This window comes from Mus musculus, chromosome 2 (genome assembly GCF_000001635.26).
Source record: "Mus musculus strain C57BL/6J chromosome 2, GRCm38.p6 C57BL/6J".
NCBI lineage: Eukaryota > Metazoa > Chordata > Mammalia > Rodentia > Muridae > Mus > Mus musculus.
In genome coordinates this window covers 31,353,944-31,368,767 of record NC_000068.7, presented here as the reverse complement: position 1 = coordinate 31,368,767, position 14,824 = coordinate 31,353,944, and the positions used below count along the sequence as shown (strand labels likewise).

Genomic DNA, 14,824 nt, shown 5'->3' with positions numbered 1-14,824 from the left:
AAAAAAAAAAAAAAAAGCCAAACCTAGACATTAAAACCATCAGTGGTTTCTGAGTATTAGGGGGTAAGGCTGCAGAGACAGAAGGTTTTTAAGACAGGGAAAACATCAAATAGAGACCACCACAGTGGCATCATGTTGTGACAGATATACATAAAGCCGTGGGCTTGGCTGGTGACGCCAGGCCTGGGCCAGCTGTGAGTACAGGCCACTCTGAGTGGTGATGGCAGTCTCTGATACTGAGGGAGGCTGAAGGTGAGGAAAGGAATCCATTGGATATCTTTGCCTATCTGCTTAAGTTTTTCAAGAAATCCATTAAATAAAAGCAAAAAAAATATAGTCTATCCAGGCTTTGTAGTATAGGTACCCTAGCAACCTTGGAGAGGCGGAGCCAAGAGGACACCAAGTTCCTGGCCTGCCTGGGCAATTTAGTGAGAATCTGTCTCAAAACGAAATTAAAAAATAAGGGGTGGGAGACGTAGCTTGGTGACAAAGTGCTTGTCTGACAGGCACATGGGCATGGGGTTCCACCTCCATCACTAGGAAAAAAGGAAGAGGGTGGAGAAGGAAGATGGGGAAGAAGAATAAAGAAAAGAAGAGGAGGGAACTGGGGAGATGTTCAGTCAATAAAGCGTTCTCCAGATAGGCTTGAGGAGCCGAGCTCAGTTCCCAGCACCCACATACAAGGTAGCTTCTGTGATGTGCATGGGCAGAGCTCTCTAGCCAGCCAGTGCCCCTTAACACATAAGGTGGAGAGAGACAGAGGAAGATGCTCAGCCTTCTAAGTGCACACACACTAGCAAGTGTCCATGCATAATGAAAGGAGAACGCTCTAAGCTGAGCATGCTGGTGCACACCACTAATTCCAGCACTCACTCAGGAAGCAGAAACACACAGATCTGTGTGAGTTCAAAGCCAGCCTGGTCTACAGAGAGTTACAGGCTAGCAAGGGTTACATAGTAAGACCCTGTCACAAAGAGAGAAGGGATGGGGGAGACAGAGACAGAGACAGAAAGAGACAGACAGAGAGACACAGAGACAGAGATAGAGACATAAAAAGACAGACAGATAGAGAGACAGGAAGACAGAAAGAGACAGAGGGACAGATACAGACAGACAGAATGTTTAGAAGGGGATAGTGTCTGGGGATGTGTTTTACACCATTGGATTCAACACTAAAAAACATTGGGAATGACCAACCTTTTGTTGGTCTGATATTGAAAAGAAATTCAACAGGAGAAGAAAATTGGCTCGGTATCTGTGGCCACATGGCTGGCGGTTATTGAATCCATCCCAGACACAAGCTGCCTGTGCTGAGAACAGCTGCGAGGTCTCTCTGCTCAGGACTTTGTGTAAACCACGTAATTGCTCAGTCCCTGGATTCCAGGATGTGCCAGAAAGCTAAACTGACTCTGATTCCCCACTCATGGCTTTGGGGACAGACTGATGAGAAACAGCAGAAAACAACGTTCACAGGACAGAGTGAACTTAGAAAACAGGTGCCAAAGGCATGCTGGGAACCCTCTGGATTGACGAAGTCGGAGGGAAGCCAGAAGCCAAGAGTCCTGGAGGTACAGGGAGTATGTCCAGGGAGCAAAATGTCTTCCTTGTGTTCCCAGTGGATGAGTGGCACGTGTGCAATGATCATGATGGAGCCAGGAGATCAGGCTAGACCACACCATTGTCACAGATTTGGCCTCTAGGCACCGTGTGTGTGTGTGTGTGTGTGTGTGTGTGTGTGTGTGTGTAAGAGAGAGAGAGAGAGAGAGAGGAGTCAGACAGACAGACAGACAGACAGACAGAGACAGATACACATGAAAGCTAGCTAAGGCCTGGCTCTGTTTGACATTCAGCAGGATTAGATCTGGACAATCTCTAATTGTCCAGGCAGGATGCTGCATCTTCCTGCCCAGCCACTGATGGATTCTCTCACTCCTACTCACCCTCCAGAGATTCACACAAGAATCACCATGAAAACAGAACACCCCCAGCAAATAGTAAATATACCTGGTTAAAGAAGAGGGTAGTTGCTTGGTGAGATGAAGACCCGATGCTCTGAGTAGGAGGACAGCTTGGTAAAATAAGCTTACAGCCCCCAAATGTGCCACTCCTGAGACTCAATCACAGAGGACATGGACGTAGTCCCCAGGTGTAGTGAGGACATGAGAGGGGTGGAGTAGACATCACAGTGCATCCCAATAGGGACCTGCAGCTTCTACGCCGATTCCTCTGAAGCCGTGAGTGACAGGGACACGGCCATGACATATTGTCACTGGAAGATGTGACAAGACAACAGCAGACATGACCACAGTTTATGTTTTGTTTCTGGTTTGTTTTTGTGGTTGTTTGTTTGTCTTTCTTTTCGGGACAAGGTTCCTCTGTATAGCCCTGGCTGTCCTAGAACTCACTCTGTAGATGAGGCTGGCCTCAGACTCACAGAAATCTACTTGCTTCTGCCTCCTGAGTGCTAGGATTAAATGTGTGTACTGCCGTAGCCTGGCTGTTTGTTTGTTTTTTGTTTTTAACACGGATTTGTGGGGCTGTGGAGATGGCTTGGTCATTCAAGTGCTTCCTGAGGTAGGATCTCAGCTCCCACATAAAAGCTGGGCACATCTATAATTCAGTGTGGGCAGAAGATGGTGGTGGTGGTGGGGGATGCTGGGGGAAAGGTAGAGCTCAGAGCTCACTGGCCAGTCTATGCAATCAGTTAGCTCAGGGATCAGTGAGAGGTTCTGTCTAGGCAATCAGTGAGCTCAGGGATCAGTGAGAGGTTCTGTCTAGGTAATCAGTGAGCTCAGGGATCAGTGAGAGGTTCTGTCTAGGCAACCAGTGAGCTCAGGGATCAGTGAGAGGTTCTGTCTAGGCAACCAGTGAGCTCAGGGATCAGTGAGAGGTTCTGTCTAGGCAATCAGTGAGCTCAGGGATCAGTGAGAGGTTCTGTCTAGGCAATCAGTGAGCTCAGGGATCAGTGAGAGGTTCTGTCTAGGCAATCAGTGAGCTCAGGGATCAGTGAGAGGTTCTGTCTCAGAAAACATTGATGGATGGGCTGGGAGATGCTCGGTGAGTAAAAGCTGCCTGCCGCCAAGCCTGATGGACAGCCTGAGTGCTATCCTGGGACCCACGTGGTAAGGAGAGAACCTATACCCTTGAGCTGTCTTCTGACCTCCATAGGCTGCAGGCACACACATGAATCAATACATATGATAGTAATCTGAAGAGGAAGAGAGTCATGGCAGACGACACCTGATACCTGATGTCAGCTCTGGCCCCCCCACACATGTGAGCACACAGGTACGTACACATGAGCACACACATGAGCACACAGGTGACACACATACACTATACACACAAAGATAAACAGATTTGTAGCGAAATGATAGCTAGGGAGACAGATATAAAGAGAATTTACACACAGCGCATATAAAGAACATATGAAGAGACAGGAGGGGTGGCGCACACCTTCAAGTCCTGCACTCAGGAGGCAGGGGCAGGGTCTTTGGATTTGAGGCCTGCTTGGTCTGCATAGCCAGTTCCAGCCTAGCCATCTAGACTGGGCTAGACTTACTCTTAAACAAACAAAAACAAAAATAACAAACCATATAAAAAATATTTAGGTATTATGCATAATGAATATATATTTTCCACTAGTACATTCATAGATGGCTGTCCTAAATATATATGCAGCCAATCCTGTATTCCTACACAGGTTCAACCAACCACAGATGGAAAATGTTTAGAAAAATACTTCAGGGAGGGTATAGGGGACTTTTGGGATAGCATTTGAAATGTAAATGAAGAAAATATCTAATAAAAATTTTTTAAAAAAGAAAAATACTTCAACTGAAAAACATATTGTCCCTTTGTAAATAAAAATAATAATCACTTGAAATGTTTCAATTCTACCAGGCACTAGAAGCTACCTAGAGTCTATAGGGGGATGTGACAAGTCCTGTACAAATCCTATCTAGGGTTTTCTGTAGCCCAGGCTAGCCTCTTATTCACTAGTGTGACTTTGAGCTCCTGGCTCTCCTGCCTCTATCTTCCAAGTGCTGGGGTTACAGGTGTGCATCACCACATCTTGTTCATGTGAAAGGGATGGAGCTCAAGGCCTGGACATGCCAGGTGGGCGCTCTACCAACTGAGCCACATGCCCAGTTCAGATACTTGAGCATGTATGGATTTTTATAAGCAAAGGATGTTTGGAAACCAATTCACCATGGCTACTGAGGGAGAGCTGCAGACAGGGCACATGTATAAAGTATAGAAACTACAACTGGCATTTTATCTACTGACAGTATAGGAATATGTCAACTCTAATGTCCCTGCAGTGAAGACATGTTGTTCAAGATCAAGTTGTCTCACGTGCTTTCTCTCGGTCCGCCACCACCATCTTGGTATCTAAGACTCACCCTGGACCACCAGCTCCACATCTCGGTGCTGAGAGCCTGCCACATTGGTGGCCACACAGCTGTATCTTCCAGCATCTTCTTGCAGGGCTCGGTCAAGGTGTAGGCTGCCGTCAGCACGGACAGCATGCCGGTTGCCTGGGGGGAGCTGGTGGGGGCAGAGAAGCAGGAGCACAGATGAAGCTTCTCTGTCCTCCAGGCCATCTCAGGGTGCTGGACCAAGAGGCCGGGGACCAGAGCTGGTAGAAGAGCCTGGTTGGGTGCACATTCAGCCCTCATCCTTCTCTGAGACCCACCATCTCCTGAGATCAACAGGGTAAGGGGGGAACTCCTCAAGGAGTCTACCATATTTAACTGCACAGGCTGCAGAGGAAGTAGTGGGGCTAAAGATTGCCTAAGTAGAGCCCATACACCTAAGACACACTCCATGTGCCACATGTATGCACAGAGCCACACCTGCTCAGAGCCCAGCTGGGGAAGGGAGGGAGGAAGGGGAGAAGGAGAGAAGAAGGGAGGAGAGGGAGCAAGGGAGGGAGGCAGCCCATGCCAGTGTTCACTGTACAGGGCTGTCAGGGCAGAGATGTCAGTACTATGCCTTTTGGTCTCAAGGTCAAGTTAACAGAGGAATCCTTTAATGCCTCTCTGCAGCCTGGCTTACAATCTTGCCTGCGCACTGAGGACCCTAGGGGGTTTCTAAACCAAAGATAACAGTGGTATGATCGCTAACCTCAGAGGTTCTGATTTCACTGGTAAAGCTGAGGCCAGGATAAACAACCATCTCCCAAAGAGACTCTAAATCACATCTGTGCTAGAAGGAAGCCATCTAAGTTGGGGGATCAAAGGCACAAGAGATAATGCTGTATGTGGGACTTGAAATGGGGTTGGCAAACTGTCTGCGTCAAGCGTCAGAGGTGAACTATTTTAGGCTGCATGATTTCTGTCTCAGTTGCGCATTTTGATCCAAGCATAGACTAATCGTGAGGGGATGTGTGTCAATAAAACTTTATTTAGAACAAAACAAAACTTTATTTAGCATGGGTTCAAGCCTCTGAAGTATGGCCATGGGGTTAAAGCCCAGCTTGGCCACCTACTAGCTATTTGATTTTAAACATGCTGTTTACCTTCTCTAAGCCTCAGTTTCCCTATCTGGTGAATGGGGAAAATAACTAGATATGAAGGATGCAGAAGAGAACCAGGAGTGGCTTTTATGTCACTTGTTTTGCCATTAGCTCAGCACAGGGAAGAGAAGGATAAGCAAGGGCGACTGGAAAGGCGTTCTAGCGGCAGGAACAGCATGGGCTAGTGCGTGGACACATGATTATCTAGCCGGATGGGAAACTGAGGCAGGAATTGTTAGGATGGGGTGGGGGGGTGAGGAGGTGGGGTGGTGAGATGCTTAGACATGTTTGAGCCTGCAGCAGGTGGCAGGTGGCTCTGGCAGGGACCACAGTGTGGTTGGAGCTGTTCCTGCTGCCTGGTGGTGGGTCAGGCCAGGAGCAGATCATGGGGAGCAGAAAGCACAAGCAAGCTCTGCTGTCTTCCTGAGGCATGCCACCTGCCCGGCAGCTGGTGCTTTAAGATGAACATGAACTGAGGAGAATCCTTTATGGTCTCCAGGGCACAGAGCTTTCGAGGGTAATGGCCCAGGGAAGTCAGAAAACACACAGGGCACAGGGTGATGGTATAGACGGCCCTGTGCCATGGAGTGAAGAAATGGCCCCTGCATGTGCTGCTATGAACTGAACCACACAGGGCACGGGCTCTTCCTGGAAACATCACAGCAGGGTGGTTTGGCCACTCTGCATGCTCTCTCCTCAGACCCTCCCCTGCACCCTCCCTCCTCAGACCCTCTCCTACACCCTCCCTCCTCAGACCCTCCCACTGGGCAGTAAGCAGGGACATGGTAGCACAAATGCCAGCAATTCATGAGACAGGTGATTCTGGGACAAACCAGGACAGAGAGTGAGGAAGAAGGGAACATTCCAAAATGGGGTAGCTTCAAGGCCAGGGCTAAGGTGTGGCTGTGACAATCCCCTCTTTGTCCTCTGCCCATAGCTGCCAGGGAAGCCTAGAACTCACAGGGCTGCCAGCCTTGAGCCAGCGTCTCTCAGGGAGGGGCCTCCCTGCCAGGATGACACAGGTCAGGGACACGGGCTGTCCCTCCAGGACACGTACGACAGAAGCACTGTTGGCGATCTGTGGAGGTGCTGTGGGGAAAGGAGAATGGCCAGTCACACAGGTTTGAGGGACCCAGACCCGCCCCACGGGCTTTCCCAAGAAGCCCATGACTGCATCGAGACTTGAGAGCCTAGGGAGTTGGGTGTTCCCCAGGGTACAGCTCAAGAAGCAGGGACCCAGATATGGAGATACATTGGTTCAATGTGGTAGATACAAGGAGAACCCTGGGGCACCCATAGCCTGGCTGGAGCACCTGCCTCCCACTTCCCACAGCTTCCAGATTCACCCACAGACCATGTCCAGTGACTACCAGCCGGGCCTCAGCCTGGGCCTTCCCGAACACATTGCGAGCTTCACACACATACGGTGCTTGGTCTTCCAGGGAGACTCCTGAGGAGATGAGAGAAGCTGGCTGTTGGGAACACACAGACTCTAACAGCGCAAGTACACAGCAGGCCTTGCACACATGCAAGGGAGGACCAGGCTATCAGAGGAGACTGAGGAGGGTGTTGCTAGGCCTCATCTTGCTCATCTGTGGAATGAGACAGGGCTGGCTATGTGGCTGAGCTGTTCGTGTATGCTACCCACACGACCATGAGGAGCAGCTGGCCATTCCCACGGCCTTTAGCATCATCAGGATGGTGACCCTTCTTATAATGAAATGACTTGGCCCTTATGGGCCTGCATCAACCTGTCCATGGTCAGTTAAATGAGAAAAGCCCTCATAGCCCAGTATGTTTGAATACTTGCTCCCCAGTCGGTGGAACTTTTTAGGAAGGATTAGGAGGTGTGGCCTTGTTAGAGGAGGTGTGTTGCTAACTTGCACCATCCCCAGTGTGCCTCTCTCTGTTTCCTATTTGTGAACCAAGATGTAGAACTCTCAGCAGCTACTCTAGCGCCATGCCTGCCTGTCCTCTGCCATGCTCCCTGCCATGATGGTGATAGACTCTGACCTCTAGAATGGTGAGCCACAAATTGAGCCTTCCTTCTCTAAGTCACCTTGGTCACAATGCTATGTCACACCAATAGAAAACTAATGCAGCAGGTACTGGGACCAGGGTCTCACCCTCCTCAGCCCTGTCTCCCAGCCCAGACCACCCCACCTCCCTTCTCTTACTTTCAAAGACCAAGACTCCTGAATCTCGCTGTCCAGTTCTGCTCCCCCTCCCAGGCTCCAGGGCCTGGCCATCTCCACGCCGCCAAGTGACAATTGGGGGTGGGCGGCCTGTGGCCCGGCAGGTGAGGAAGACACTCTTGCCCAGCTCCACAGTGACGTCCTGGGGCGGATCCGTCAGCCTGGGTGCATCTGTGGGAAATGATCAGTCTGTGGAGACCCTCGGGGAGCTGGGACCCAGGGGACGGTCCCTTTGCTTTGTGTCATCTCTAGAGGCTCTGTCAAGGCTCTGACACGCTTAACCTGAAGCCCATGTCCACCATTCCCACTGCCCTGTCTCTTGTAAGCCACCCTAAAGTGCTGCCCTCCACTGTTCCTTGCTCTCTGTGTTGTTCCTGTTCTTGTACCAGGAACTATTTGGAACAAGCACGTGAAAATTCCCATTACACACGACCTTGTATCTGATGGTCAAGAGCGGGATGACGGCTGGTGACTATGTATTGACAAGTACCCCAGACCCACAGGCACACATGAGGGTGAGCCTGTCAGGCAAGCCACAAAACCTGAACAGAGTACAGGGGGTGGAGATTTCCCTAATTCTTGCTCCAGGTACCCCGGACACTCCAGACTCCATTCTCCCAGGAAGCTGGTGGAGTTCTGGCTTTTCCTGTAAGTACATTGTTGCCTTTGCTGGAAGGGGAAGGAGAATCAGGCCATTTTCTCCAGAATAGACACTCCAGCTCCTGTCCTCGGGAGACCCAGATCTGAGCCCAGTGTAGACAGTCCTCCCCTTCCCACCCCTTCCACACCCCTGCAGCCCTGGCACTCTCCTGGTCCATGGGTTCGTGTCCCTAAGCCATTCACCCAGGAGGTCCTGGCTTTTATTAGCAGGGTGAATCTAGAGCCATGGGAAAGTGGCCTCTTCTTTCTTCTCCCATCTCTCCAGAAACTGCCAGCCATCTTCAGATAACATTGAACTTCTTTCCTGGCCTCAGTATTAGGAAAGTTAAAGGGAGATGCTGACGAAGCTCGAAAAATCACCACAAGAAAAGAGAGTGTGTGTGAGCAGGCTTCACACAGGGCCCTTCTTTACCAGGTCCATGGCCACAGAAGTACAGAACCTAGCTCAGGGCTCTGGTCTTCAGAGATCAAGGACATGCCCCCACCCCCCACTCACCAATGGTACAGGCCCTGGCCTGAGTTCCCTGAACCTGTCCTGCAGTGTTCACTATGACAGAGACCAACTACAGCCTCATCCAGGCAGGCCTCCCATCTGGAGCCTCCTCGGCTCTGCTTTTGACTCCTGACTTCCTAGCTCGCTCCAGACCTGTTGATGGATAGCTCACCCCAATTCTGTACCATGAGGGCAATGGCTACAGTGGACACCGTCTAAGCAACTGCCAGGAGAAAATGCTTTCAGAAACACCAGAAACAGTTCCCGAAGCTCAACAGGAGATGTCACAAATTCTCTAGTCACATGTGAGGAAGTAGAGGGTCCGAGAGATTAAGGAAGCCACCCAAGGTCCTTGGCTGAGCTGGGCTCAGAGCCCAGGCTCCTCCCTACCCCTTGTGACCCGCTAGGTGCTGCTCAAGGACTCTGCAGTGGTTGTCTGAGCAGCAGCCACCGCTTCTGCTTTCTTGAAGTAGTCAGTCACAGAGATACTCTCGGGTACCCATCTCTTCCCGTCCTTACCCAGAGCTCCCTAATTAAGGTGAGACCCCAGAACCCAGCAATGTGTTACAATAGAAGGTCCCCTAGCTGGATCCCTCATTGAACAAGTGGTGGCTGAGACAAATGTGGGGGTCAGGATGGGGCCACGTGCTCAGCCAGGGCCTTTCTCGGGGCTTGGCCAGTGTGCTCAGTGTTCTCTGTCTTCAGGCCCCACTGCCACACTGACTCCCACGACCCTCTGTGACAGCCCAGGCTGGGCCCTGGGATGACTTCATCTCTGCCTAATTTCCCTGGGAATGGTTCTTTCTACCTTGGCCTTGAACTTGTACTGGAGCAGAGGGGTCAGGGGCAAGGCAGGCAAGCGCACAAAATAGTGACGTAACCTGGGACCCCACTTAGCTTGGCTATGCATACTCTCCTTTCTAATAATGTACTTGGGAAGCTGCGGAAATGGCTCAGCAATGAAGGGCACTGGTTGCTATACTAAAGGGACCGGTTTCAATTCCCAACACCAATATGGCAGCTTACAACTATCTGTCACCCCAGCTCCAGGGTCTCTGATCCCCTCTTCTTGCCTGCATGGACACCAGGCATATCCAGGGCACTCACACATACATGCAGTCAAAATTATCCATGTACATGCAAAATAACACACATATAAATATATTTTAAATGATGCACAAGGCAGCCTGGCTCCCCTACCTGCTTGTACTATGCACACACCCTTCTCCAAACCCAGCATTCCCTACACCAGGCTACATGTGCATCCCTCTCTGGATGATGGATGAAGTGTCTCCTCTCCTCGCAATCATCATCAACAGCATCTATCCAAACACAGCTGTGTCTGGATATGGGCTGAAAGAGATCCAGTTCAGTCTGGACTGCTTCTGGGTGCATGCTCAGTAAAGCAAAACTGTGCTCTCAGGTTTAAGAATACCCTATTCACCATCTTAGGCCCATGCCTAACTAGACCGACATAGGACTAAAATCAGATGCATTGTGGGAAGGGACACACGCAGTAGAAAACTGTCAATCAAAACAGAACAACACTCACTCTCTTAGTAGACAAGTTCCTTTTCTTGAACCCCATGAAAGGAAGACTCAAATGATCATGGGGCCCCTGATTCCCCTCACTTTAACTCTCTTGCAGTGTCTTCCAATCTTCCCTATTGCTTTGCCCTTAATGAAGGTGCCTTAATGTTTCTGCAAATCTGTGTGAACTTATAGTTCAATTCCCTGAAGAGGAAGCCAAGAACCTGGAAAGATCTCCAACCTGGACCTGACTAGTAGCAACAGAAACTGACAGTCCATCCTCAGCTACATGGTGAGTCTGAGGTCAGCCTGGACCACATGAGATCTAGGCTCAAACTTAAAGCAATGGTGTAAATAGCTTAGCCCAGGACACAGACTATGGGGGATGGATGCTGTCACAGTAGATGTTTAGAAAGTCACTCACGTCTAGAGCCCTTGTCAGCCTGCTAGGTGTGGACACAGGAGACAGCCACCCAAATGTGTTGATTTAGTTGTCCATGGAGCGTGCATCAAGCACATAGTCTGGATTTGGTCTGTCAAGGACCCCCATAGCAGGGCCCTTCTACAACCATCTGAGCTCACAGAGGGGAAAGTGGGACTCTCGGGGCAAGCCAGTCAGCCAAACAAGTGGTCCAGGATGCTCTTGATTGACAAGTTGCCAGGCCCAGAAGGTGATTCAAACGTGCCTTCCAGGGGTGTGGCTCAGAGACAGGGCACTTGTCTAGCACCAAGCTCTGGGTTCCTCCACTCAAGCCACAGAGGAGAAACGTGTCAGGGACTTGCTGGCTATTCTACCACTGCAGGCTCTTGGCTGGTAACCCTCCTTCCTGGGTCCTACATGCTACAAGAAGCCCATTCCCAGAGCCATAGCAGGAAGTAGGCATAACACCCACCTGTTCCCAGCATCTGCCAGCCTTGCCAGGAAGGCCACAGCTGCTGCCCAGATGGGCAGGAAATTTGTTTTCCCGCTGTCACTGCCAGGCTTGCTTGCCCAAGACCCACAGCTGCCCGATATTCTTCACTCCTGCCTTGCCCTGCCCAGCCCTGGCTCCCAGATGTCCATTGCCTCCCTCTGAACAGGGGAGATGGCTCCAATGTTAAGAGCAGACTGTTAAAGCAATGGGGGGGGGACCTCAACTTGGACCCCAAAGATATAAGGCTCTGCTGAAAGGCAATCAGATATGGAGCCAAGGCTAATGATGTCAAGGCTAACGACGAGCTAAGGCAGCAATGTCACAGGTAGCCTTCTAGAACCTTCCAGCTAAGAGAATGACAGTGTCTCATGTCTGGGGCCTCCCTTATCTCGTGCACATGTACCTCAGAGGCATTTGGCCAAGCAGGAGCTTGGAGCTCAGAGAAAAGAAGGATGTTGGTTACTGTCCAGTGCTGACCCTGAACACCAGGGTCAAGGGCGCAGAGCCACAGTTAGCTTTCAACTCTGTCAAGCCTGGCAGTGTGGCCTTGAGCAAGCCACGTACCTTCTCTGGGTCTCATTTCCCCATCTGTAAAGGTTATTAATGACCCTCACCTCCAAGGACTGTGATGATTTTATGAGTGTACACCTAGGGCATGCTCAGAACTGGCAAATGCTGCAGACACGACTCTCGTTTTATTATTGGACTAAGATGGCTCTTTGTTTACTTTGTCCCACTAAAGGCCAGACATGGTGGTGACAGTGTAAGCATGAAGTCCTTTCTAAAACCTCTCACTGGACCCATAATAGGTGGTAGCTCTCATTGTCTCCGATTTCCACCAGGCTTCCCTTGAGGAATTCCACACCAGCCTGGGATAGACGATCTTTTCTAAAAGCAAAGCTATTATCCCTTATCTACAGCCACAAAGCTTTGTTACCTAGCAAGAGCTAACACCCGTGCCAGCTCCCTGTGGGTGTCCAAAGCATTCTATGCTACAGATATTAGCTTCCTCACTAAAGGTGGGACAAGGGGCTGGGTGGGGTGGGGAGTGACAGGTGGATAGGGCCAAGCGCACACTCACTTCCCACCACCAGCTGTATTTCAGCAGAGGCATCACCCAGCTCGTTCACAGCCTTGCAGGTATAGAGGCCAGCGTCTCTCTCCTGAGCTTCAGGGATCCGCAGTGTCCCCGACCTAGAGTCTCCAGGAGCCAGAATCACTTCCAGACCTCCTAAACCAAAGATGAGAAAAAAGTCTTGGTCCTTAGTTGCTCTGGAGCTAAGATCTCAGGCGTCCTGACCCAAGGCTCCTACGGGTCCCACAGGAGGTTTGGTGGAGGTGGTTTTTCTGAAGTCGTGATTCCTGGGCCCAGTCTTAAGGCATGTCGGGGTCTGAGTCTCTCCTAAGTCCCTCTGTCATCCAGGGCTGGGATTCACCCAGACTCCGACATGGCAAGCTCCTCCCTCAAGGTCTCCACATCCAGACCTCCTTACCATCTCACCCCCAGGTCCTACAGAGGTCAGGATCTCCTTTAAGGCACAGGAAAAGGTGGGTGGTGTCTGATAGAAGACACCTGACCCATGCCTGCCTCCTTGGCACCTGAGGCCCGTGTCCTCTCCTCCATCTCGACACTCTTTGATTAATTTACAAGTCCATAGCTGTACCTGCTCAGCTCTGGGCATGAAGCACTTTCATACTGAGCAGAGATTGCATCACCTGCCTGAAGGTTTCTTCATTCTTCCTGTTCTCCCCACTGCAACTGTTCCATTAAAGACAACACAGCACACACACACACACATACACACGCAAGCACATTCAGAGACACACACTCACATGCACACTCAAAGATATACATTCAAATACACGCACATGCATGCATGCACTCATGCACTCATGAACATGCTTGCACATGTGCATGCATGCACACACTCACTGCACCATGCCTGTGAATGGCTCTGGGACCTAATGCCGCCTATGGACTGCTAAATACATTATGTCTCTGGGGACCTGCCTCCTCTCTACACTGTCCTCATGCCCCCCCCCCATGTCACAGCAGGTGTCAAATCCCTTCCCTCCTAAGTCTGAAGAAGGTGCCACCCTAAAACCTTCACTGATTGGTGAGTCTGGGGCAGGGTGAGGAGGCTTTGAGGATCACCAACCCTGAGCCAGGAATCTCCAAGATCCTGCCTCCCACTAGGCCAAAGAACCTGAGCAAAATACCCTTGGTAAAACATAGGACCAAGGCCACCAGCCTGCCTGCCTCAGGGCCTGCTAGGCTCTGATGAGACACCAGACAGGAGCCACTGGGTGGAACCAGATGTGAGAAACCTCTGGGGGCTCTGGCTGACCTTCAGAAGTCACCCATGGCACTACCCTCTGCCAGGCATGGGAAGCAGTCCCATCTACCAATTAAACTCAGCTGGGTATTAGCCCAGGCTTGCTCTAAACACATCCATACTTAATTCTCACACAACTCATTTCCAGATAAGGAAACTGAGGCCCAGGGTCCTCTTAGGGGAGAGAACAAGGATCTAGGTCTGGCTGGATGCTAGTGGGCTATAAGGCTGCTGGGGTATGGTTGCTGGGACCAGTTGACCCTCCTGTGACAACCCCCCAACCCCTTCCCTGTTGGGAGTCCCTGCCTGCCAGGGACCTTTTGGAAAACTGTAGGTCCAGGGCCGTGGTGGACATTTCCTGGGTTTCTCCCCACTAAACTCACCTCGATACCAGATGACCCGGGGTGGGGGGACCCCAGATGCTGCACACAATAGCACAGCCTCTTCCCCAACAGCTGTGAGAACCACAGCATTGACAGCAGACACGGATGGTGGATCTGTGTGGGCCAGAGGAGAAAACATGGGGCTGGCTACTCTGAGGCCAGACCTTCCGTAGCTTCAGTGGGGAGAGATTTCTTTCTCCACTCCATCTTCCCTACACACCCCTGAAATCCACGTTTATTCCCCTGACCCCACTACCTGGAATACCAATCCCTTGCATGGGTGATGTGTGTCTCCCCACCAGAATACCAACCTATGTCTCACATCAGGAACTACACCCAAAACTCACAACGATACCCACAGGGCCTGGTATACCACAGATACTTGGTGCCCTTGAGCAGGAAGGAGGGAAGAGCGTGCCCTGAGATGCTATGGCCCAAGTACCTGTGTAGTAGAGAGTGACTGTCTCCTCATCTGTGCCAACTTCATTAGTGGCCTGGCAGCTGTAGTTCCCAGCATCCTCAGGGGCTAACCCCTGAATGATGAGTGTGCCTTGGGCATCCACATGGATTCTGGAGTCACACCAGAAAAATATGTGACATATGGTGGCCCCATAGTCATCATTAATAACAAATTAATGTACTAGCAAGTGACATTCAGACACTGGCAGGTTTCTCTGGGACAGGAAGGCTAAGGAATTTGTCACTTTAATTCATGAGGCTCTTCTTTGAGACCCGAGTGCCTGACCATGACATGCTCATCTGATCCTGGCGAAAGTCAGGCACATGTCACCA

At 50.8% G+C, this 14,824-nt stretch overlaps 1 protein-coding gene across 5 annotated transcripts in view; it reads right to left on the bottom strand.

Moving 5' to 3' along the window:
- Hmcn2 (hemicentin 2) overlaps window positions 1-14,824 on the bottom strand; it is a 146,484-nt gene that overhangs the window by 91,971 nt on the left and 39,689 nt on the right. For all 5 annotated transcript variants that reach the window (XR_003953689.1, XM_006498503.4, XM_006498501.4 and 2 more), the window contains 7 exons: window positions 14,475-14,602; window positions 14,033-14,146; window positions 12,395-12,544; window positions 7,699-7,887; window positions 6,876-6,971; window positions 6,483-6,610; window positions 4,407-4,551 (listed from right to left, as the gene is read on the bottom strand). Coding sequence is in view for 4 of the 5 variants with exons in the window: in XM_006498503.4 (XP_006498566.1) it covers window positions 4,407-4,551; window positions 6,483-6,610; window positions 6,876-6,971; window positions 7,699-7,887; window positions 12,395-12,544; window positions 14,033-14,146; window positions 14,475-14,602 (950 nt within the window). In the remaining variant the exon portion in view is untranslated. The remainder of the gene's footprint in view (window positions 1-4,406; window positions 4,552-6,482; window positions 6,611-6,875; window positions 6,972-7,698; window positions 7,888-12,394; window positions 12,545-14,032; window positions 14,147-14,474; window positions 14,603-14,824) is intronic.